Below are 22,463 nucleotides of genomic sequence, written 5' to 3' on the forward strand. Positions count from 1 at the left end.
CTAATATCCTTGAAAACATGCTTCTAGAATCTTTGCTTTAACTTCTAACGCAAGAGGGAAATTTTTTACAAATTTAGTACTTCATTTTGAGGCTTGTTACTGTATTGACATCAATACAGCGAATGTCACTTAACCAGTTAGGGAACCTTTAAACGAAGCCCCCTCCCCCCCAAAAATATAGTAAGCAGTTTAGAAAGTTGTAGATAAGTAAGTTGTATCCTATATTTTTAGTATAGGCATTTACTGGAGATGGCTGCTTTTATTTTATTTTTTATTTATTTTATTTTTTAAAGATTTTTTATTTATTTGAGAGAGAGAGTGAGCACAAGCAGGGGGAGGGGCAGAGGGAGCAGGAGAAGCAGGCTCCCCACTGAGCGGGGAGCCCGACCCTGAACTCTGACCCTGACTCCGACTCCTACTCCATCCCAGGACCCTGGGATCATGACCTGAGCCGAAGGCAGATGCTTTAACCCACTGAGCCACCCAGGCGCCCCAGATGGCTGCTTTTAGATAAGAATGTCAAGGATACTTGGACGAGTTACTTCCCTTCAATAATATCTTTTACTGAAACCTACTCAGACTGATCAGGCACCATCATAAGCACTTTTAAATATTTAATTATCACTTACAGCCCCACAAGTTAGATATTGTTAGTACCAGTTGGTTCAGAGAGGTTAAGTACCTTGCCAGAAAACATGGTACTAAACCCATGTTAGGTGTTTGACTAACTTTTTTCTACTTTTCTAAGTAAATTCCTCTCCATATATCAGTTTGCCCATCAACAAAATAGAAATAACACTTATATAAAAAATATCATTGAATGAAGGCACCCGGGGCGCCTGGGCGGCTCAGTGGTTTAAGGCGACTGCCTTCCGGCTCAGGTCATGATCCCAGGGTCCTGGGATCGAGCCCCGCATCGGGTTCCCTGCTCCACGGGAAGCCTGCTTCTCCCTCTCCCACTCCCCCTGCTTGTGTTCCCTCTCACGCTGTCTCTCTCTCTCTGTCAATTAAATAAATAAAATCTTTAAAAAAAAAAAAATAAAAGCACCCCCCTCCTCCTTAAGACTTTTCTTTATGTCAAGTACTATAACTTGTTAGGGTTCTTATATAGTGTAGTATTTGAGGAGAACTAAATTTCTGTGCTTTTAAATAAGAATAGATATTTAAGATAGGAGAATAGGACCTGAATAGAACTTTTCCTCACAATGGACTAAGATATATTTAATTTGAAATTTAAGAGGCCAAGAAAGACCAACTTGAAGAACAAGGAGCTAAATTGGATTAACTTTACAATTAATTGTAACATGAACTAGATGATCAGGGAAATTGGGCTAACTAGTTGAAACTACTGTTTTTTCCCAGAGGGTTAGCTTATACTATTTGCAAGTGCCTCTACTGTTTGCAAGTGATCAAAACTTACACCAAATTGTGAAATAAAGCATGCCCATGCCACCATTTCAAAGTACTTGATGGTTTAATTAATGATAACTTATTCCTGAATTAACATCCTCTTCTACATTTGCAAAATGTACTTATTTCACTCATTTGTGGTTCTAGCACTGAGTTATTATAATAGTATTTCAAAGTACCTGATCAGAAAATCATTGTGTTAGAGTAGATATGAACATAGAACATATTACTTTTTTTTTTTTTTTTAAGATTTTATTTATTTATTTGACAGAGAGAGACACAGCGAGAGAGGGAACACAAGCAGGGGGAGTGGGAGAGGGAGAAGCAGGCCTCCCGGGGAGCAGGGAGCCCGATGTGGGGCTCGATCCCAGGACCCTGGGATCATGACCTGAGCCGAAGGCAGACGCTTAATGACTGAGCCACCCAGGCATCCCAGAACATATTACTTTTGATCTGCAGTCTTCATGGAAAGCCCCAGAATACTTTGGAGACAATATACCAGCAGTGTTTAGAGTCTGTACTGTGAAACAGGTGTGCTGGATGCAGAAGACAAACTGAAATCAGTACATATGGACCTAATCTAAAATCTTACACTGTTTCTTAGAGCTGGAAGGGACTTTAAAATCTGTCTGATCCTACGCTTAATTGTAGATGTAGAAACTGGTCAAAGGGAGCTCACATAATTCAGTGCCAGAAGTGGATGATACCCAACCCTCCTGACTTGGGTCTTCCTTGTGCCATAGTACTCCTCATCAGCCTCCTGTTGATCATTTACCGCTACCATTTTTTTTTTCAGTCACTATTGTTTTTTTTAATATCTGAAGTCATAAAAATGGTTTTAGGATGGCACCAACACATACTACAATGGGGAAACCTTTTAGTTCTAATACACTGATTTTTATAACTAAGATTTAGAAGAGGAGAGCATATATATTATATAATATTAGCGAACACATTTATTTGTACTTTCCATGTGCCAGGCACTCTTCTAAGTGCTTTAGATATATAAACTCAATGTATTGTCACAACAATCCCATGAGATACACTTTATGATTAACTCAGTTTTTCAGATGAGGAAATTGAGGCATAAAGAGATTAGATAACTTGCTCAGGGACATAAAGCTAATTAATAAGTGGCAGAGTTGGTACTTGAACCCAGACACTGCCCCCAGAGTCCATGCCCTCAACCACTGTAGTATACTGCTTTTCTGTTAAGTCAAAACCACCTAAATAGGACTAAACTAGTCAAAAAAACTAGTGGGGAAAAAAATCCCATGTTTCTGTTGTTCTCAAGTCTCACAGAATGCAATTAATTGATTCTTTCTGTTTTTTTAGGCTGGGAAATATGAGTTGATTTAGATACATCTAGAAGCCAGTGAGGAGAGAAACAGGTAGAAAACCCAGTTAGTAAGTTAAGTCATGCACCATAGTGATAGGGCTTTTATGCCATCAGCCTAGCAGTCCCCTTCATTCCAGTATTTTGTTTAAATAATTCCTAAACATTTCAGAAGTGAAAGGGTTTTAAAGACAATCTGGTCTTCTACTCCCCTATTCTCTCCACTTAAAAAAAGTCTTGTGGGGGTGGATATATGTGGGGCACTTGGCTTGCTCAGTCAGAAGAGCATGCGACTCTTGATCTCTGGTTTTTAAGTTCAAGCCCCAACATTGGGTGTAGAGTATATTTAGAAATAAAATCTTAAAAAAAAAATCTGTTAATGGAACAGATGTCTAGAAAAGGCCATAGTCTTATAACTACTACAAGGTATCCCCCCATCTCCTACCCTCTGAAAAATCAGATCCTCTTAATACAGTAATAGGGTTGCAACTGGATTTCTGTTTGAGGTACAAGCTGTTAAAAGGAAAAGCAGCTGGGGCTTGTTATCCTCAGCCTATCAACCAGAGTTTAAATGTAGCTGGTAAGGGGGAGGGAGGATAGGCTTGGTATTTAATTGAACTCCCAGCCACACAATCTTGTTTTGATAAAATTACTAAATAACTTTTACTGTAGATCACTGGGGCATGGGCTTTCTGGAATTATTTTGTAAATCCCATAGCGTGTGATTTCCACATAGTAGGTGCTAATAAGGGTTTACTATTATGTGTTCTCCCAAACTGTCCCACGGTTAATGCCTGTTTTTACACAGCAATACTTCCTATTTCTTGGCATTCCAAGTAACTGAGAATTAGAAACTTGAGTAGCCCAAAGGCAACCATGGTATATTATGTAATGGGATTCAGGTTATTTAACAGTCACTTCATTCCATTGTGCTTGGTCAGCATCATCCACAGTTGGACTTGATGAAAGTTGTCAGTAAACAGGTAATTTGGATGTGGAGGCATTGACCATTTCAGAATGGTTGTGATGTTTTGTTTTTAAATTTACAGACCAAAAAATCCACCCTTTTGGGAGTACAGTTCTATGAGTTGTGACAAATGCATACTGTCATGTAAGCACCATCACACTGCTACCTAACAGTCCCACCACCCCCAGAATTTTCTTCATGCTGCTCCTTTGTAGTCCAGCCCTGGCCCACTCCAAGCCACTGGCAACCACTGATCTATTTCCTCCATCCATATAGCTTTGCCTTTTCCAGAGTGTCATATAAATGGAATCATACAGTAAGTAGCCTTTGAGTCTTGCCTCTTTCACCTAGCATACGCATTCGAGATTATCCACGTTGTTGCATGTATCAGTAGTTCTTCCTTCCTATTGCTGAGTAGTATTCCATTGTATGAATATATATTCATAGTTTATCCATTCACCAGTTGAAGGAAATCTGGATTGTTTCCAGTTTTTGGCAGTTATTAATAATGTTGCTACAGGGGCGCCTGGGTGGCTCAGTCGGTTAAATGTCTGCCTTCGGCTCAGGTCATGATCACAGGGTCCTGGGATCGAGCCCCGCATCGGGCTCCCTGCTCAGCGGGAAGCCTGCTTCTCTCTCCCACTCCCCCTGCTTGCTCTCTCTCTCTCTCTCTCAATTAAATAAATAAAATCTTAAAAAAAAAAAAAATAATGTTGCTATAAATATTCACGTACCAATTTTTGTGTGAATATAAGTTTTCATTTCTTTAGGGTAAATACCTAGGAGTGGGATTGCCAGGTTATATGATAAATATATATTTAATGTTATAAGAAACTGCCAAACTGGGGCACCTGGCTGGCTCAGTTAAATGTCTGCCTTCAACTCAGGCCATGATCCCAGGATCCTGCTCAGCAGGGAGTCCACTTCTCCCTCTGCCCCTCTACCTGACTTGTGCTCTCTCTATCACTCTGTCTCTCTCAAGTAAATAAATAAGATCTTTAAAAAACAAACAAACAAAAAACCTGCCAAACTGTTTTCCAAAGAGATTGCACTGTTTTATACATTCACACAGAAATGTATGATGGTTTCAGTTGTTCAACATCCTCTCCAGCACTTTTATTTTTTAAAAAATTTTTAATTATTCTAATAGTATTTAGTATTCATTTCCCTAATTGCATTTCCCAGATGACTAATGATATTGAGTATCTTTTCATGTGTTTATTTGCCATCTGTATATCTTAGGTGAAGGATCTGTTCAGATTTTTTTGCCCATTTTTTAAATTGGTCTGTTTATTTTCTTATTGTTGAATTTTGAGAGTTCTTTATATATCCTGGATACAAGTTGTTTGTCAGATACGTGATTTGTAAATATTTTCTCTTAGTCTATGACTTGTCTTTATTTTCTTTTGTGGAGCAGGAGTTTACATTTTGATTAAGTCCATTTTATCAGTTTCTTTTGTGGATTGTGCTTTTGGTGTTGTATCTAAGATTCCTGCCCTGACCCAAAGTTACGAAGATTTTTTTCCCTACGCTTTCTTGTAAAAGTTTTATAGTTTTTACATTTTTAATTTTACATCTGTAATCAGTTTTGAGTTTGTTTTTGTATAAGGTCTGAGATATAGATCAAGGTTCATTTTTGTTGCTACTGCTATATATTTTTTTTAAGATTTATTATTTTAGGGAGAGAGAGAGTCTGCACCCATGTATGCGATGTGGGCGAGAGGCAGAGGGAGAGGGAGAGAAAGAATCTCAAACAGACTCCATACTGACTGCGGAGCCCAATGTGAGGCATGATCCCTTGACCCTGAGATCATGACCTGAGCTGAAATCAACAGTCTATCACTTAAGTGACTGAGCCATCCAGGTGCCCTTATTTTTTGTTATATTTTAAAAACAGTTGTCAGAATTACCTGTTTTTTCAGAGGAAACAAACCAAACAGTACTTTCTTTTTTCATAGATAACATGCACATGGGACAGAATTTGGGTATACAATGAAAAGTAAATCTTCTTCCACCTTGGTCCCATAGGCCACCCAGATACTACCATTACCCTCCCCACTAAGATAACTGCTGTTATCAGTTTGTTATGTATCTTTCCAGGAATAATTTATGCATTTACAATTATATGTCTTTTAATGAATGATAACAAATTATGCTCACTCTTCTGTACCTTGCATTTTCAATGAACAGTGTATTTTAGAGGTCATTTCATAAGCTTCTTTGTTTCATTCTTTGTTTTTTTAAGGATTCCACCTATCCATTTGAGAGAGAGAGTGAGCCAGAGAGAGAGAGAGAGAGAGAGAGAGAGAGAGCATGAGCGGGGGAAGGGAAAGGGAGAAGCAGACTTCCCTGCGAGCATGGGGCTTGATCCCAGGACCCCAGGATCATGACCTGAGCCAAGGCAGATGCTTAACTGAGTTGAGCCACCCAGGCGTCCTCTTCCTTGTTATTTATTATTATTATTTTTAAAGATTTTATTTATTTATTTGACAGAGACAGTGAGAGAGGGAACACAAGCAGGGGGAGTGGGAGAGGGAGAAGCAGACTCCCTGCTGAGCAGGGAGTCTGATGCGGGGCTTGATCCCAGGACCCTGGGACCATGACCTGAGCTGAAGGCAGACGCTTAATGACTGAGCCACCCAGGCGCCCCCTGTTTTTTAAATTTTTTAAAAAGTTTTATTTATTTAAGTAATCTGTACACCCAGCATGGGGCTCGAACTCACAACCCCGAGATCAAGAGTTGCATGCTCTTCCAGCTGAGCCAGCCAGGCACCCCTGGATTCTTTCATTCAGCTTAATATTTTCTTTTTTTTAATTTATTTTATTTTTTTAAAAAGACTTTATTTATGTATTTGACAGAGAGAGAGAGCACAAGCAGGGGAAGTGGCAGACAGAGGGAGAAGCAGGCTCCCTGCAGAGCAGGGGGAGCCTAATGCGGGACTTGATCCCAGGACCCTGGGATCATGACCTGAGCTGAAGGCAGTCACTTAACCAACTGAGCCACCCAGGTGCCCCAGCTTAATATTTTCATGAGTCTTATTCTTTTTCAATGTATTTCATTTTGTGGTTATACCTTAATTTATTTAACTATATCACTTTTGTTGGACATTTAGGTTCATATTCCTCGTATGTGTAGTTTTCTATTTACATAGATATCCAACTATAACATAAATTGCTAAAGATGGAACTATGGGATCAAAACAATATATGCTTTTCTTTTTTTTAGAGAGAGAACGCGTGTGTGAATGGTGGGGAGAGGCAGAGGAAGAATGAGAGACAATCTTAAGCAGGCTCTATGCAACGCAGGGCTTGATCTCAAGACCCTGAGATCATGACTTGAGCCAAAATCAAGAGTTGGATGCTCAACCAACTGAGCCACCCAGGTGCCCCAATACATGCTTTTTTAATAGCATGTAGTGCCAAGTAGCCCTTTGTAGAGACCTAACTAATTTATATCCTCCACCCCTCTTCCAACTCCAACAACGTGTGAAATGATTATTTCTCTATAAAACTTTCAAACAGTATGTATAGAACTTTTTCATCATTGCCAAAGGAGGAATAAATAGTTTTAATTTGCATTTTTATTATCAATGAGAATAAGAATCATTTCATTACTTTTTTTTTAAGGATCGTTTCATTACTTTAAGAGCTATTTGAATTTCTTGTACTGTCGTTTTTGTTGTTTTTGCAATTTTTCTTTTAGGTGGTTGGGTGCTTATTGATGCATTGGTATTTTTTATATGTAAAAGAAATTAGTCCTTTGTCTTTGATACATATTGCATATATTTTTGCTAGTTTGTCTTTTGTCCTTTAATTTTATTATGTTTGTTGTCATGCAGACATTTTTATTTTTACTTAAAAATTTATTTATTTTTCAGACATCTTTATTTGTATGTAATTGAACACGTCAGTCTTTTATGACTCCTGAGCTTTGGGTCATCTTTAGAAGGGCTTTTCTTTTTTAAGATTTATTTATTTATCTTAGAGAATAAGACCAAGCGAGCATGAGTTGAGGGGAGAGGGGCAGAGGGAGAGGGAGAAAGAGAAACCTAAGCGGACTCCACTTGGAACCTGATACGAGACTCGATCCCACAACCTCGAGCTCATGACCTGAGCCAAAATCAAGAGTCAGATGATTAACTGACAGCCACCTAGGTACCCCAGAAGTGCTTCTCACTTACTGCTGAGAATAATTTTTTTTCAATTTTTAAATATTGAGATAATTATAGATTTATGCGTAGTTATGGGAAATAATGCAGAGAGATCTCTTGTATACTTTGCTCAGTTTTCCCCAGTGGTACATTTTGCAAAATTGCTGTCTATTATGACAATCAGGATATTGACATTGATATAATCTACCAGCCTTATTCAGATTTACCAGTTTTACTTGTATCTGTTTACTTGTGTTCAGTTGTGGGTGTATGTGGATTAAGTCCTATACAACTTAGTCACTTTTATAGGTTCTTTTATCCATCATCACAGTCAAGACACTGAATGATTCCATCACAAAGGTCCCTCATTTTGCCCTTTTATAACCACATCTGCTTCCCTGCCACCCAGTCCCTGACAATCTCACTAATCTGTCCTCTGTTCCTAAAATTTTATCATTTTAAAGATGTTATATAAATGTACTCCTTATTTATTTTTTAAGATTTTATTTATTTATTTGACAGAGTGACAGAGAGAGGGAACACAAGCTGGGGGAGAGGGAGAAACAGGCTTCCCGCTGAGCAGGGAGCCCAATGCGGGACTCGATCCCAGGACCCTGAGATCATGACCTGAGCCGAAGGCAGATGCTTAACAACTGAGCCACCCAGGCACCCTAAATGTACTCTTTAAAAAAAAAAAAAAGATTTTATTTATTAGAGAGAGCAGAAGGGGAGGAGAGGCGATGCAGTGCTTGATCCCAGGATCCCGAGATCATGACCTGAGCTGAAGGCAGATGCTTGACTGACAGCCACCCAGGCGCCCAAGTATACTCTTTTCGTATTGTCTTTTTTTTTTTTAAGGTGCCAAGATTATAATAAGGAATAAAATCAGATTTATTGTCCTACAGGAGTTTAAAAAGTCAAGTAGCAACTAACAACAGTGGTGAGACATAGAACATATAGAAGTTCCAGGCGCCAGGACGCCTGGGTGGCTCAGTCGGTTAAGCAGCTGCCTTCGGCTCAGGTCATGATCCTGGGGTCCTGGGATCAAGCCCTGCATGGGGCTCCTTGCTCAGTGGGGAGCCTGCTTCTCCTTCTCCCTCTTCCATTCCCCCTGCTTGTGCTCTCTGGCTCTCTCTATCTCTCTGTCAAATAGATATATATTTAAACAATTTTTTTTTAAGATTTTATTTATTTGACAGAGAGAGACACAGCGAGAGAGGGAACACAAGCAAGGGGAGTGGGAGAGGGAGAAGCAGGCTTCCCGCCGAGCAGGGAGCCCAATGTGGGGCTCGATCCCAGGACTCTGGGATCATGACCTGAGCTAAAGGCAGACGCTTAACGACTGAGCCACCCAGGCGCCCCAAATAAAATCTTTTTAAAAAAGTGGAATAGAGGAATATATGAAGGGAGGAATATATATAACCCTCTCATTCCAGGTGGATCAAATATTTAAATTTTAAACATGAAACCACATATTTTCCAGATGTACTCATATACCATCATTTATTCAATGATCTGTCTTTTCCCTATTGATAAATGCTATGAACATTAGCATATAGGTTTGCATGGGAGCACAGGTTTTCATTTTTCTGGGATAATTGCCTGAGAGTGCAGTCCTTTACTTATTTGGGTGGGGGGGGGGCAAGAGATTTGATTTATTGTCCTTAATTGTGGTATAATTTATATACAGTAAAATGCACAGATCTTAAATATTCAGTGTGATGAATTTGACATTGTATAAACCCATGTAATCATCACCCCTACGAATACGGTGTTTTAAATCCAACCAAATAAAGGAACAGTCTAGGAAACTAAGGGCAGTGTCAGTCTGGTAATGAGTGTCTGGTTATCATCTGCTTTGTTTTGTTTTAATGGAAGAAGTAGATCACTTTCCCAGAATTACTGAAAATGCAGAAGTATTGTTTGCTTCTCAACAAAACAGTACAGTAAAGTACAGTCTAGTTTCTGAGAGAGAAACTTTGATTTTTCTTACAATGTACAGATTCCCCTTATTTCATTAATAGCCACTGGAGCTATTCCTTAAGGTTAATTCCTAATTTGATAAATGATTATTCATTTTTGGTGCTGTGTAGATAGGCTATATTTTTGTCTACAGGTCTTATTATAGAAATTCCCATTATACAGAAATCTCTGTTACAAAAAAAGTCTTCTACTTATTTTGAGCAATACCCAGTACTATTTGGGAAGCCCCTTGAAGATCGTGCGAATGTTATTTGAAAGGTATAATGTTCAGTGTGGTGAACATACTGATAATCTTTAATAAGGCTCTTTCATAACTTGCTGTGGGGGAATACTTTGTTAACTATTACCATGTTAACAATCTTTCCCTATCCTGATTCTTCCGGTGGTAACATTTGTGGGTAAGGGAAAAGGAGGCATATGGTTAAAAAACAAACACGTGATCCTGATGCTCTCCTATCTCCTCAGCTGACTCTTGGCCAACAAGTTTTCTCTTGGTCACTTAACCAGTACATAGTTAGTTGCCTTTATTTATTTATTTTTAAAGATTTTATTTATTTATTTGAGAGAGAGAGAGAGCATAAGCTGGGGGAGGGGCAGAGGGAGAAGGAGACTCTCCACTGAGCAGGGAGCCCGACACAGGGCTCGATCCCAGGACCTTGGGATCATGACCCGAGCCGAAGGCAGACGCTTAATGGACTGAGCCACCCAGGTGCCCCGTCAGTTGCTTTTGTTAAGGGCAAACCAGGAAAGGTCATTTCTCATATTAGAGAGTTAGACAATTTGTTGGGGGAGGAATGCAGCAGTACGGGGCAAGAGTTGACAGGGCAGATACTCACTTAGGTTGCTAAGCTTCACCAAGTTCTGAAAACCACTGCCTTGATTCCTGCAGGTTCATTTCACAGTTCTGGCCAATGTTTTCATATGCTGCTAGCTTATCCCTAACAATAGAACTCTGTTTTATTGGAAGAGAATCTATATTACTATAATCATCATGAATTAATTTTAAAAGTTGTGTATGAAAGAGATGGAGATGTTTTCCTCGGTGCCCAGTATGAATAAGGAGACAAGAATAAGGATGTGTTTCTCCACATCTGGTTTGCTTGGATCCTGGTCAGTGAAGATGTGCCAGGCCATGCAATTAAAATGGTGCTGTGGCAAGGATGGTGCTTGATGCCAGTTGTTCATTTACAGGTAGCTTTTGAAAATGGCTGCCTCTCATTTCACCGGGCTCACAGCCGTTGCTGATGTAATTAAAGATCTAGACACTCAGATAGCTGTAAGTAAGCGCACTGAGGCCGCTGTTGGCGGAACTTGGTAAATGTGCTTCTGGTCTTGATGACACCAAAGCTGCTGTCCACAGTGTCTACCTCATGGCTTTACAATTGAGGAGTCTTGGCTACTCCAGGCTAGGGACCCTGCATGTACTTAAAGATTGCTAACACTCAGAAAAGTTGCTCTTGATGACAAGGAACAGCTTACTTTTAACAGTTGCTAAAAATTGTGTTTATTAGACATAGACCTGACATAGACTTAAGCATGTTTTGAAGTGCCAAAATGAACTAATCTGTTTTCTTAAGTTTTGTGGCTGAGTTTTAAATATGTGATTGTGCCATGATTTATTTGAATTTAACATTATTTGCTGTTCAAAAATAATGCATGTAGTACTTAACCTATTCTGTTTTTACAAAGTCTTCAAAAATGTCTTATTCTAGTTTATTTTTGTACGTAAGGTTTCTTATTTCATTTACTTTCTTCCTTATTTAATTTTGTGGACTATTTCATTTAGCCTTTGGAGAAGAGATGGTTTCTAAATATGAGGTGAGAGCAATGAACATTCTTCCTTCCCTCTTTTTAATGTGCAGGTATCAAATGGTCACTATCCCAGATATCCTGAAGACTCTTCAAGTCTGACAGACGTTATGCAATTTTACTTTCAAACCTTATCCTTTATTAAAGGTGTTTCTGGAGCTAGTTCTCTTGTTTTCCTTCTACAGTTGATTGGCCTTGGTCCTCACAGCTCCAAAAAGAAACAGGATCTCGATAAGCTCTATGAGCTGAAGTCCAAAGCTCGGCAGATTATGAACCAGTTTGGCCCCTCAGCCCTAATCAACCTCTCCAATTTCTCATCCATAAAACCGGAACCAGCCAGCACCCCTCCACAAGGCTCCATGGCCAATAGCACTACAGTGGTAAAGATACCGGGTCCTCCTGGGACGGGAGGGCGTCTCAGCCCTGAAAACAATCAGGTATCATCTCTTACTTTTTGCTCTCCCTAGGCATCTCTTATTTGTTATTTGAACCAATAATGCTTTGAGAGATGTCTGTCTCAGATGCTGCCTCTTCCTCTCGGCTGAAAAAGAGTCTTTTCCCTCCTTTGGACTTCTAAAGTTCTTTATCAAATTATCATGTACAACGTTTATCAGTGTTTACTCTGTGGTGTTTATGTGTGCGTATGTATACGTACATACATTCATACACACACACTAACACTGTTGCCTATGACAGGTTTTTATATATGTATATATAAATATATATACACTATAAAATTGTTAAATAAAATAGTTAAATAAAATAATAAAATAACTAATGGATTAATTATTCATTATTCCTGTAATAAAAGCATTATTGCCTCCGGTCTTTTCTCCTTCTAGTTCAGCCAGCTGCTCCATTATTAACTTTCTGCACTGATTCTAAAATCTGCCCCCCCCAATGCCCTCTCTCCCCCACTTTCTGCCCATGATTCTGATTCTGCCCTCCAGAGCCACAAGAGATAAAAAATAAGTATAATCTCTTGTCTTGGGCCTTGTAGGCTGGATAGAGTAGGAGGGAGAGACATTTCAAGGGAATGGGAGGAGGGACTAGCAAAGGCGAATGGGGAGGGTTGGGCAGATAGTCAGGAAGCCAACCTGTGTTGAATGTGGAGTCCGTTAAAGAAGAACAGGAGGTAAAATTATATAGGCAGGAATATGGCAGAATATACTGGGCATATATGAGTCTGTCTCTTTTGAAACTCTTAGTCATTAGACAATCTTTGCAAATATTTAATAGAGGAGTAAGTAACATAATAAAAGTCGTATGTCTTAGGAGGATTAACTTGGCAGTAAGTGGACAAGAAAGGTAGGAAAGGGGTGGACTGAGAGGAAGACCAAGTCTAAGACTTTTGCAGTAAATCAAGACATGGAGTGAAAGCTTGCCTTAAGTGGTAATGGTAGAATGGATAGATCTGACACATAATTAACAAATAATTTATTTAGAAAATTCATCTCTTCTTTTTTTCCAAGATTATACATGCTTATCACAGAAACTTTAGAAATACAGAATAAAGAGCCCATAATTCTACCACCACCCCAAAAAAACTATGCTTAGCATTTTAATGTGTGTCTTTTGATTATTGTTTAATGGCATGTGTATGTGACATGACATTTCAGTGAAAGAGGAATCACAGTTGTACACACTTATGCAAATATTATACAGAGATGAAGACATGTTCCCTGCCATCAGAGAGCTTTCAGCCTATTAAGTCAGAAACAGGCAAGTTTATAAATATATGCAGTGACGGAAGGGTGCACGGGGTGCAGTAGAGGCCAAAGGAGGAAGTGGTTCCTTTTACCTAGGTGGGCTAGGAAGGGCAGAAAGGAGGCACCATGGACTGAGCAGATAGGAAGAAGGGTGGAAGAACATGTCCAAAGGCAACAGAGGTGCAGTACCGGTTTTGGTGGTCAGAAAATTGCAAATTACTTAATGTAGAGGAAAGGTAAGGCACAGTGAGCTCAAGAGGCAGAAATAAACTGACAGGTGTTGGCCTCTTCCACACTGCTCTTTTAGCCTTTCCCTAGGCCGCTTCTGTCTTGGGAGTGTAGTCTTGGAGCAGACTACCAGGTAGGCCAGACTGTTAACTTTTGGAAGGTAGAAACTAAACCCAACAAATTGACAGCATTTCTTCATTAGAGGGTAATGAAGTGTTCTGTTTCCTTAATACTTGGCTGAAAAATCTTCTCCCAATTAACTTTAGGTATTGACCAAGAAGAAATTACAAGACTTAGTAAGAGAAGTGGATCCTAATGAGCAACTGGATGAAGATGTGGAGGAGGTAAGATGGAGTTGGGCATGATGAGTCTGGGTCCCTGAGAGCTAATACATAATAGCGGTTAAGAGCACAGACTTCAGAGGCAGACACATCTGAATTTGAATCTTGGCTCTGCCACTTACCAGCTTTGTAGCTGTGGACATGTCACTGAAGCTTTTTGAGACTCAGCTTCCTCTTGTGTTGGTAGGGTGTGGTATTATTTACCGACAGGGTTATTGTGAGGGTCCCGTGGAATGACTTCTACAAATCACCTGGGAGAATGCCTACACTTTATACCTAGCCGCTGCTGCTACTTTTGCTTGGTGGAAAGGGCTTAGTTTGCTGCTCATAGGCAATCACTTTCAACAGTTGTAGTTGTTTCTATCATACTCCTCCATATTTCTAAGTAATACACTTAAACAGATACTCTTTGGTTTCTATTGACTTCCTGTAGATGACGATTTTCTTAAGCCACACACATGTCCATCCATGCTTTCCTTTCTCTCATTTTTCTAAGGATATTATTTATTTATTTATTTGACAGAGAGTAGAGAGCACAAGTAGGCAGAGTGGCAGGCAGAGGGAGAGGGAGAAGCAGGCTCTCGCTGAGCAGGGAGCCTGATGCGGGGCTTGATCCCAGGACCCTGGGATCATGACCTGAGCCGAAGGCAGCCGCTTAACCGACTGAGCCACCCAGGCGCCCCTCCCTCATTTTTCTAATATAGTTTCTGATTAATATATATATTTTAAGGATTTTATTTATTTATTTGTCAGAGAGAGAGAGAGAGAGAACAAGCAGGGGGAGTGGCAGGCAGAGGGAGAAGCAGGCTCCCCACCGAGCAAGGAGCCTGATACGGGACTTGATCCCAGGACCCCAGGATCATGGCCTGAGCTGAAGGCAGTCACTTAACCAACTGAGCCACCCAGGCGTCCCTTCAATATAGTTTTGTCACAACTTTTATTTTTTTATTTTTTTTATTTTTTTATTAAAATATTTTATTTATTTATTTGAGACAGAGAGAATGAGAGAGACAGAGCACATGAGAGGGGGGAGGGTCAGAGGGAGAAGCAGGCTCCCTGCCGAGCAGGGAGCCCGATGCGGGACTCGATCCAGGGACTCCAGGATCATGACCTGAGCCGAAGGCAGTCGCCCAACCAACTGAGCCACCCAGGCGCCCTTGTCACAACTTTTAAATAACTCAGAAATCAGTATTGACATTATTCTGATCAAGTACATATTGTTCACCACTGAACCAAGTCCTGTTTTGTACTACCTACTGAAGGTGATAATTGACTTTTTTTTAAGGTTTTATTTTATTTTATTATTATTATTTTTTAAAGATTTTATTTATTTGACAGAGAGAGACACAGCGAGAGAGGGAACACAAGCATGGGGAGTGGGAGAGGGAGAAGCAGGCTTCCCGCGGAGCAGGGAGCCCGATGTGGGGCTCAATCCCAGGACTCTGGGATCATGACCTCAGTCGAAGGCAGATGCTTAATGACTGAGCCACCCAGGCGCCCCAAAGATTTTATTTTTTAAGTAATCTCTATACCCAACATGGGACTTGAACTTACAACCCTGAGATCAAGAGTCGCACACTGTACTGACTGAGCTAGCCAGATGCCCCTATAATTGACTTATTTTTATTTAGTTTTCTTTGTGCCATTTTTATTCTGGTTCTGCTATCAGCTCTGGTATACACCTATCAAAATTGTTTTCCAAATGGAAAAATAATCTACAGATCTGGGTCCTCCCCCGACTCAGATTTCACTCTCAGAAACCTCCATCCTTTAAGGAGGGCCCGTGATGTGACGAGCACTGGGTGTTATATGCAACTGATGAATCACTGAACACTACATCTGAAACTAATGATGTACTGTATGTTGGCTAATCAAATTTAAATAATAATAATAAAAAAAAGAACCCTCCATCTTCTTCTGGTCTAATTAATTTTAGGCCCCTTGAACAAATCCCTCTTGGGTCTTCCTTTTGCTATTTTTTTCCTCTTTGGCTCCCTTGTTTCCTAGATCCCACATCCTCTTCTTTTTTTTTTTTTTTTTTTTTTAAAGATTTTTATTTATTTGAGAGAGAGAGAATGAGAGAGAGCGAGCACATGAGAGGGGGGAGGGTTAGAGGGAGAAGCAGACTCCCTGCCGAGCAGGGAGCCCGATGCGGGACTCGATCCAGGGACTCCAGGATCATGACCTGAGCCGAAGGCAGTCGCTTAACCAACTGAGCCACCCAGGCGCCCCCTTTTTTTTTTTAATTTGACAGAGACATAGCGAGAGAGGGAACACAAGCAGGGGGAGTGGGAGAGGGAGAAGCAGGCTTCCTGTGGAGCAAGGAGCCTGATGTGGGGCTTGATCCCAGAACCCTAGGATCATGACCTGAGCCGAAGGCAGACGCTTAACAACTGAGCCACCCAGGCGCCCCCCACATCCTCTTATTTACTCTCTTTTTCTGTTAGAGCACATTTTTTTTTGCTGTTGTTACTGCCTGCAAAGGGATAGATGAGAAGCAAATGTTTGAAAGTATCTTACATTCTAACCTCACAATTTTTAGTTTGCGTGAGTTTAGAATTAGATTATGAAAAGATATATATTTTCATGGAGCCCCACGTTCGGCATGGAACCTGCTTAAAAATGAAAGAAATCTCATGCTATTCTTTTTTTTTTTTTTTTTAAGATTTTATTTATTTATTTGACAGAGAGAGACACAGCGAGAGAGGGAACACAAGCAGGGGGAGTGGGAGAGGGAGAAGCAGGCTTCCCACTGAGCAGGGAGCCCAATGCGGGGCTCGATCCCAGGACCCTGGGATCATGACCTGAGCTGAAGGCAGAGGCTTAACCGACTGAGCCACCCAGGCGCCCCAAATCTCATGCTATTCTAATCCCAATTTTTTTAGAGTCTTCCTTTAATTCTGAATTTTCATATGAGTCTTAGTATGTATATTTTTTCATTTGTTGTGCTGGGTTCCTGGAGCCTGCTTTAATTTTGGGGACTCGAGTGCCTCAATTCTGGGATGATTTTGTATATTTTAGGGTTGGGAGTTTCTTATTGTTGTCTGTTTTGCCTTTGCTGAGGAATATGTAATGACAGGGAAAAGAAATACAGGTTACAAAAATAGTATAACTTCATTTTTATTTTTATTTTTTTAACCAGAGGGAAAATATTTGCTCTCTTTGTGTGTGTATGTGTAGGGGGGTGTTTGAGGCAGCAGTTTTTTTTGAGATATAATTCATATACCATAAAATTCACTCATTTGAAATCTACAGCTTAGTGGTTGTTAGTCTCTTCACAGAACTGTGCAGCTCTCAACACATTTTTTTTTAACATATAATATATTATTAGTTTCAGAGGTAGAATTTGGTGATTCATCAGTTGCATATAATAACCAATGCTCGTTACATCACGTGCCCTCCTTAATGTCCATCACCCAGTTACCCATCCCCCCACCCACCTCCCCTCCAGCAACCCTCAGTTTGTTTCCTATAGTTAAGAGTCTCTTAGGGTTGGGGCGCCTGGGTGGCTCACTCTTTAGGCGTCTGCCTTCGGCTCAGGTCATGATCCCGGAGTCCTGAGATCGAGCCCCGCCTTGGGCTCCCTGCTCCTCGGGAAGCCTGCTTCTCCTTTTCCCACTCCCCCTGCTTGTGTTCCCTCTCTCGCTGTGTCTCTCTCTCTGTCAAATAAATAAATAAATAAATAAATAAATTTTTTAAAAAGATTTTATTTATTTGTCAGAGAGAGAGATCATGAGCAGGAGGAGGGGAAGAGGGAGAAGCAGGCTCCCTGCTGGGCAAGGAGCCCGATGTGGGACTTGATCCCAGGACCCTGGGATCATGACCTGAGCTGAAGGCAGAGGCTTAACCCACGAGCCACCCAGGTGTCCCAAATAAATAAAGAAAATCTTAAAAAAAAAAAAAAAAGAGTCTCTTAGGGTTTAACACAAGTCATTTTTATTTATTTATTTTTTAAAGATTTTATTTATTCATTTGAGATACAGAGATACAGAGAGAGAGAGAGAGAGCATGAGCAGTGGGAGAGGCAGAGGCAGAGGGAGAGGAAGAAGCAGACTCCCTGCTGAGTCAGGAGCCCGATGTGGGGCTCGATCCCAGGACCCCGGGATCATGACCCGAGCTGAAGGCAGACGCTTAACCATCTGAGCCACCCAGGCGCCCCAACACAAGTCATTTTTAGAACATTTTCCTCACCCCTGAAAGAAACCCATACCTATTAGCCATCACTCCCATTTTTTCCCAACCCCCAGTCCTTAAGCAACTGACTAGTAATTTACTTTCCTTCTTTATAGCTTGGCCTATTCTGGACATTTCAGATAAATAGAGTCATGATATGTGATGTTTGTGACTGCCTTCTTTCACTTCGTATAATGTTTTTAAAGCTCCTGTTGCTGGGGCGCCTGGGTGGCTCAGTCGTTAAGCGTATGCCTTCGGCTCAGGTCATAATCCCCGGGTTCTGGGATCGAGCCCCACATCGGGCTCCCTGCTCGGCCAGAAGCCTGCTTCTCCCTTTCCCACTCCCCCTGCTTGTGTTGTCTTTCTCTCTCCGTGTCAAATAAAATCTTTTAAATAAATAAATAAATAAAGTTCCTGTTGTAGGGGGTATGAGTATCTCATTTCTTTTTTTTTTTTTTTTTAAAGATTTTATTTATTTATTTGAGAGAGAGAATGAGAGAGAGCACATGAGAGGGGGGGAGGGTCAGAGGGAGAAGCAGACTCCCTGCCGAGCAGGGAGCCCGATGCGGGACTCGATCCAGGGACTCCAGGATCATGACCTGAGCCGAAGGCAGTCGCTTAACCAACTGAGCCACCCAGGCGCCCTCTCATTTCTTTTTATGGCAGAATATTCTTCCATTGTATGGACATACTATATTTTGTTTAACCATTCATCAGTTGATGGGTTGTATCCACTTTTTGGTTATTATGAATGATATTGCTTGAACATTCACGTGTAAATTTTATTTGTGTCTTTTTTTTAATTCATGTATAAATTTTTGTGTGGAAATATGTTTTCATCTTTCTTGGTAATATACTTCGGAGTAGAAGTGCGGAGTCATGTGGTAACTATGTTTTTCCTTTGAGGAACTGCCCATTTTTTCCAAAGTGCCGCACCCTTTTACATTCCTACCAGCAGTGTGTGCGATTTCCATTTTCTTATATTAGTTTTTTTTTTTTTTAAGATTTTATTTATTTATTTGACAGAGACACAGCGAGAGAGGGAACACAAGCAGGGGGAGTGGGAGAGGGAGAAACAGGCTTCCCGCTGAGCAGGAAGCCCGATATGGGGCTAGATCCCAGGACCCTGGGATCATGACCTGAGCTGAAGGGAGATGCTTATTGAGTGAGCCACCCAGGCGCCCTCTTATATTAGTTTTTTGATAATTTCTTCTCTGTTTTTGCTGTTTCATTCTTTTTTATTTTTATTTTTTTAAGATTTTATTTATTTATTTGACGGAAAGAGGGAACACAAGCAGGGGGAATGGGAGAGGGAGAAGCAGGCTTCCCGCTGAGCAGGGAGCCCGATGATGTGGGGTGGATCCCAGGACCCTGGGATCATGACCCCAGCTGAAGGCAGACACTTAACGACTGAGCCACCCAGGTGCCCTCTTTTTTTTTTTTTTTAAGATTTATTTATTTATTTGAGAGAGAGAGCACGCATGAGCAGGGGGAAGGGGCACAGGGAGAAAATATCCAAGCAGATTCCCGCTGAGCACAGAGCCCGATGCAGGGCTCAATCATGAGATCAGGACCTGAGCCAAACGAATCCAAGAGTTGGACTCTTAACCAACTGAGCCACCCAGATGCCCCATCTCTTTCATTTTGTAATGACGGTTGAATATTGAACCTTCTGTATTGATCCTCTTAGGTTTTTTTGTCTTTGCTTTCCTATTTTTCATTTCTTTGAAATTCTTTTTTTGTTGTTAAGATTTTATTTATTTATTTGTCAGAGAGAGAGAGAGCACAAGCAGGGAGAGCGGCAGGCAGAGGGAGAAGCAGGCTCCCCGCTGAGCAAGGAGCCTGATGTGGGACTTGATCCCTGGGATCATGACTGAGCTGAAGGCAGATGTTTAACCGACTGAGCCACCCAGGTGTCCCTCATTACTTTGAAATTCTAAGTTCTATTTGCTAGGGAGATTTTCCTTAGTTTATCTTCTAAACCTATTTTAAGGTTTTTTGGGTTTTTTTTTTTGGCATAAAAATTTTAATGCCCATGAGGTTTTCTTGTTGACTAGTTTGTCCTTTTTTTTTTTTTTTAAGATTTGATTTTGTAAGTAATCTCTACACCCAGCGTGGGGCTCAAACTCACAACCCGAGATCAAGAATTGCACACGGTACTGACTGAGCCAGCCAGGTGCCCCTAATTGGTCCGTTTTATCCCTAAGCCACTCTGTTATTATTTTATGCTTACAATATCTTTTCTTACCTTTCTCTCTGAGGAATTACATTTTTTGACATTTTCTTCTTTTCCCTGCATTATCTTAGTGTCTTCTGGGTCCCTTTTTTCTCCTTTGGTTTGTTTATTTTCTTTTTAGTGTTGGAGATTTTCTTCACATGTTTGGTGTTCTTGACTATCTGTTCTTAAAGACTGAGCCACTAGAAAACTGATTTGAGGGGCGCCTGGGTGGCTCAGTCATTAAGTGACTGCCTTTGGCTTGGGTCATGATCCCAGGGTCCTGGGATCGAGCCCTGTGTCGGGCTCCCTGCTCAGCAGGTAGCCTGCTTCCCCTTCTCCCACTCCCCTTCCCCCACTCCCCCTCTCGCTGTGTCTCTCTCTGTCAAATAAATAAATAAAACCTTAAAAAAAATCTTTATTGTTAAAATAAACAAATAAATAACTGATTTCAAGCAGAACTTACTGATGGGCTTCATTCAGTAATGTACTGGTAAATGTTTAGCAACCAACTCTGTGGAGAGAAAGACCCTAATTTTTAACATTTCATAATTTCTATGGTGTAAATATTCCCAATATGCCCTGTTTTAAGCTATCCACATGTTAGTGACTTTAAGATTGTGAAGAAATGCATATAATCAATTGGCTTTTATGAGCTCCACTCAGCCAGTTTTAGCAAACCACTGGCTTCACTTCAGAATAATTTGTCCACAAGTCAGCCTTCTTATAGGGGATTCTCTACATGTCAGCATCTGTAAGTCTTTTCTCTGGAGTTGTTTAGGATCTCCAGAGAAAAATCCTCCAGGCTCCTATCTGGAGGGTTTATCTCTAGCTTCTGACATTCTGGGAGAAAGGCAAGAGAGGGAGGCTGTGTCTGTCCCCTCCCTCTGCTGTGTCTGGTGTATTTTAATCCAGAGCCATGCCTATTCAGTTCTCGAGGGAATAAACCTACTGTGTTCTGGGTCAGGTATGTGTGGGGAGGTCACTTGGCTGCTTTTGGAGTGTGGGGGCATGGGAGACTAGTCTGTATATAGACATGTAGTAATTTCTCAGTCTTTAGTTCCATGCCTCAGCCCAATATTCTGTGATAAATGGCACTTCCAGAACCTGGATCTTCTAGGAGTTGCAGGGGGTAAATCAGGTCAATTCTCATTGGTGTCCTTTCGATGGGCACTTATGTTGTGCCTTCCGTCTGCTATATCAGATCCCACTTTTCCTCTGTTATCTCTTTGGCAAAAATTTACTTTAGGGGAGCCTGGGTGGCTCAGTCGGTTAAGCGTCTGCCTTTTGCTCAGGTCTTGATCCCAGGGTCCTGAGATCGAGCCCCGCATCGGGCTCCCTGCTCTGCGGGAAGCCTGCTTCTCCCTCTCCTGCTCCCCCTGCTTGTGTGTGCTCTCTCTCCCTCTCTGTCAAATAAATAAATAAAATCTTTAAAAAAAATTTTACTTTAAAATTGGATTCTCTTAAGTTTTTCTCTTCTGTTCTTATTGTCTTTGTGGATTTATATGTCTTTTTTTCCTTTACTGTTATTTTAGTGCATTTAAGGAAGGAGAGGAGGTCATTTTTGGAATTGATCTGCCATGTTTAATCAGAAATCTCTCCATTAGGGGGTGCTTGGCTGACTGAGTTGGTAGAGCGTGCAACTCTTGGTCTTGGGGTGGTGAATTCAAGCCCCACGTTGGGCATAGACCTTACTTTTTCTTTATTTTTAAGGTTTTATTCATTTATTTAAGAGAGATAGAGTGTGAGAGAGAGAGAGAGCATAGGCAGGGAGGAGGGGCAGAGGAGATGGAGAAGCACGGAGCCGGATGCGGGGCTCAATCCCTGGACCCTGGGATCACGACCTGAGCCAAAGGCAGACGCCCAACCAACTGAGCCACCCAGGCGCCCCAAGAGCTTACTTTAAAAAGAAAGAGAGAGGGAGGGAGGGAGGGAGGGTCGGTCTCTCCATTAGATGGTATCCATTTGGTTTCATAGGAAAGATGACAATGCAATAATGGTCTAGCAGAATAAGTAATGTCTATCCATGGTTGTAATTTTATTTTATTTTTGGTCAGCAGAGGAAGCCATGGGGAACGAACTGACTGACGAAAATTCCAATTTTTTTCACGTAGATTTTTAGCTTCAGAATTCTGACTTTA

The 22,463-nt window shown here is 41.0% G+C and overlaps 1 protein-coding gene across 3 annotated transcripts in view; it reads left to right on the forward strand.

Annotated features, from left to right (window-relative positions):
• The window catches only part of TAF12 (TATA-box binding protein associated factor 12), a 33,185-nt gene that overhangs the window by 1,247 nt on the left and 9,475 nt on the right, over nt 1–22,463 (forward strand). The window contains exons 2-4 of one of the 3 annotated variants that reach the window (XM_078073544.1): nt 11,634–11,665; nt 11,842–12,093; nt 13,860–13,937. In XM_078073544.1, the coding sequence (XP_077929670.1) occupies nt 11,648–11,665; nt 11,842–12,093; nt 13,860–13,937 (348 nt within the window). In that variant the 5' untranslated portion in view covers nt 11,634–11,647. Of the gene's footprint in view, nt 1–10,457; nt 11,124–11,633; nt 11,666–11,841; nt 12,094–13,859; nt 13,938–22,463 lie in introns of those variants that run through there. The other 2 variants (XM_078073546.1, XM_078073545.1) reach the window with 2 other exon arrangements.

The sequence above is a fragment of the Halichoerus grypus genome, chromosome 5 (assembly GCF_964656455.1).
Source record: "Halichoerus grypus chromosome 5, mHalGry1.hap1.1, whole genome shotgun sequence".
NCBI lineage: Eukaryota > Metazoa > Chordata > Mammalia > Carnivora > Phocidae > Halichoerus > Halichoerus grypus.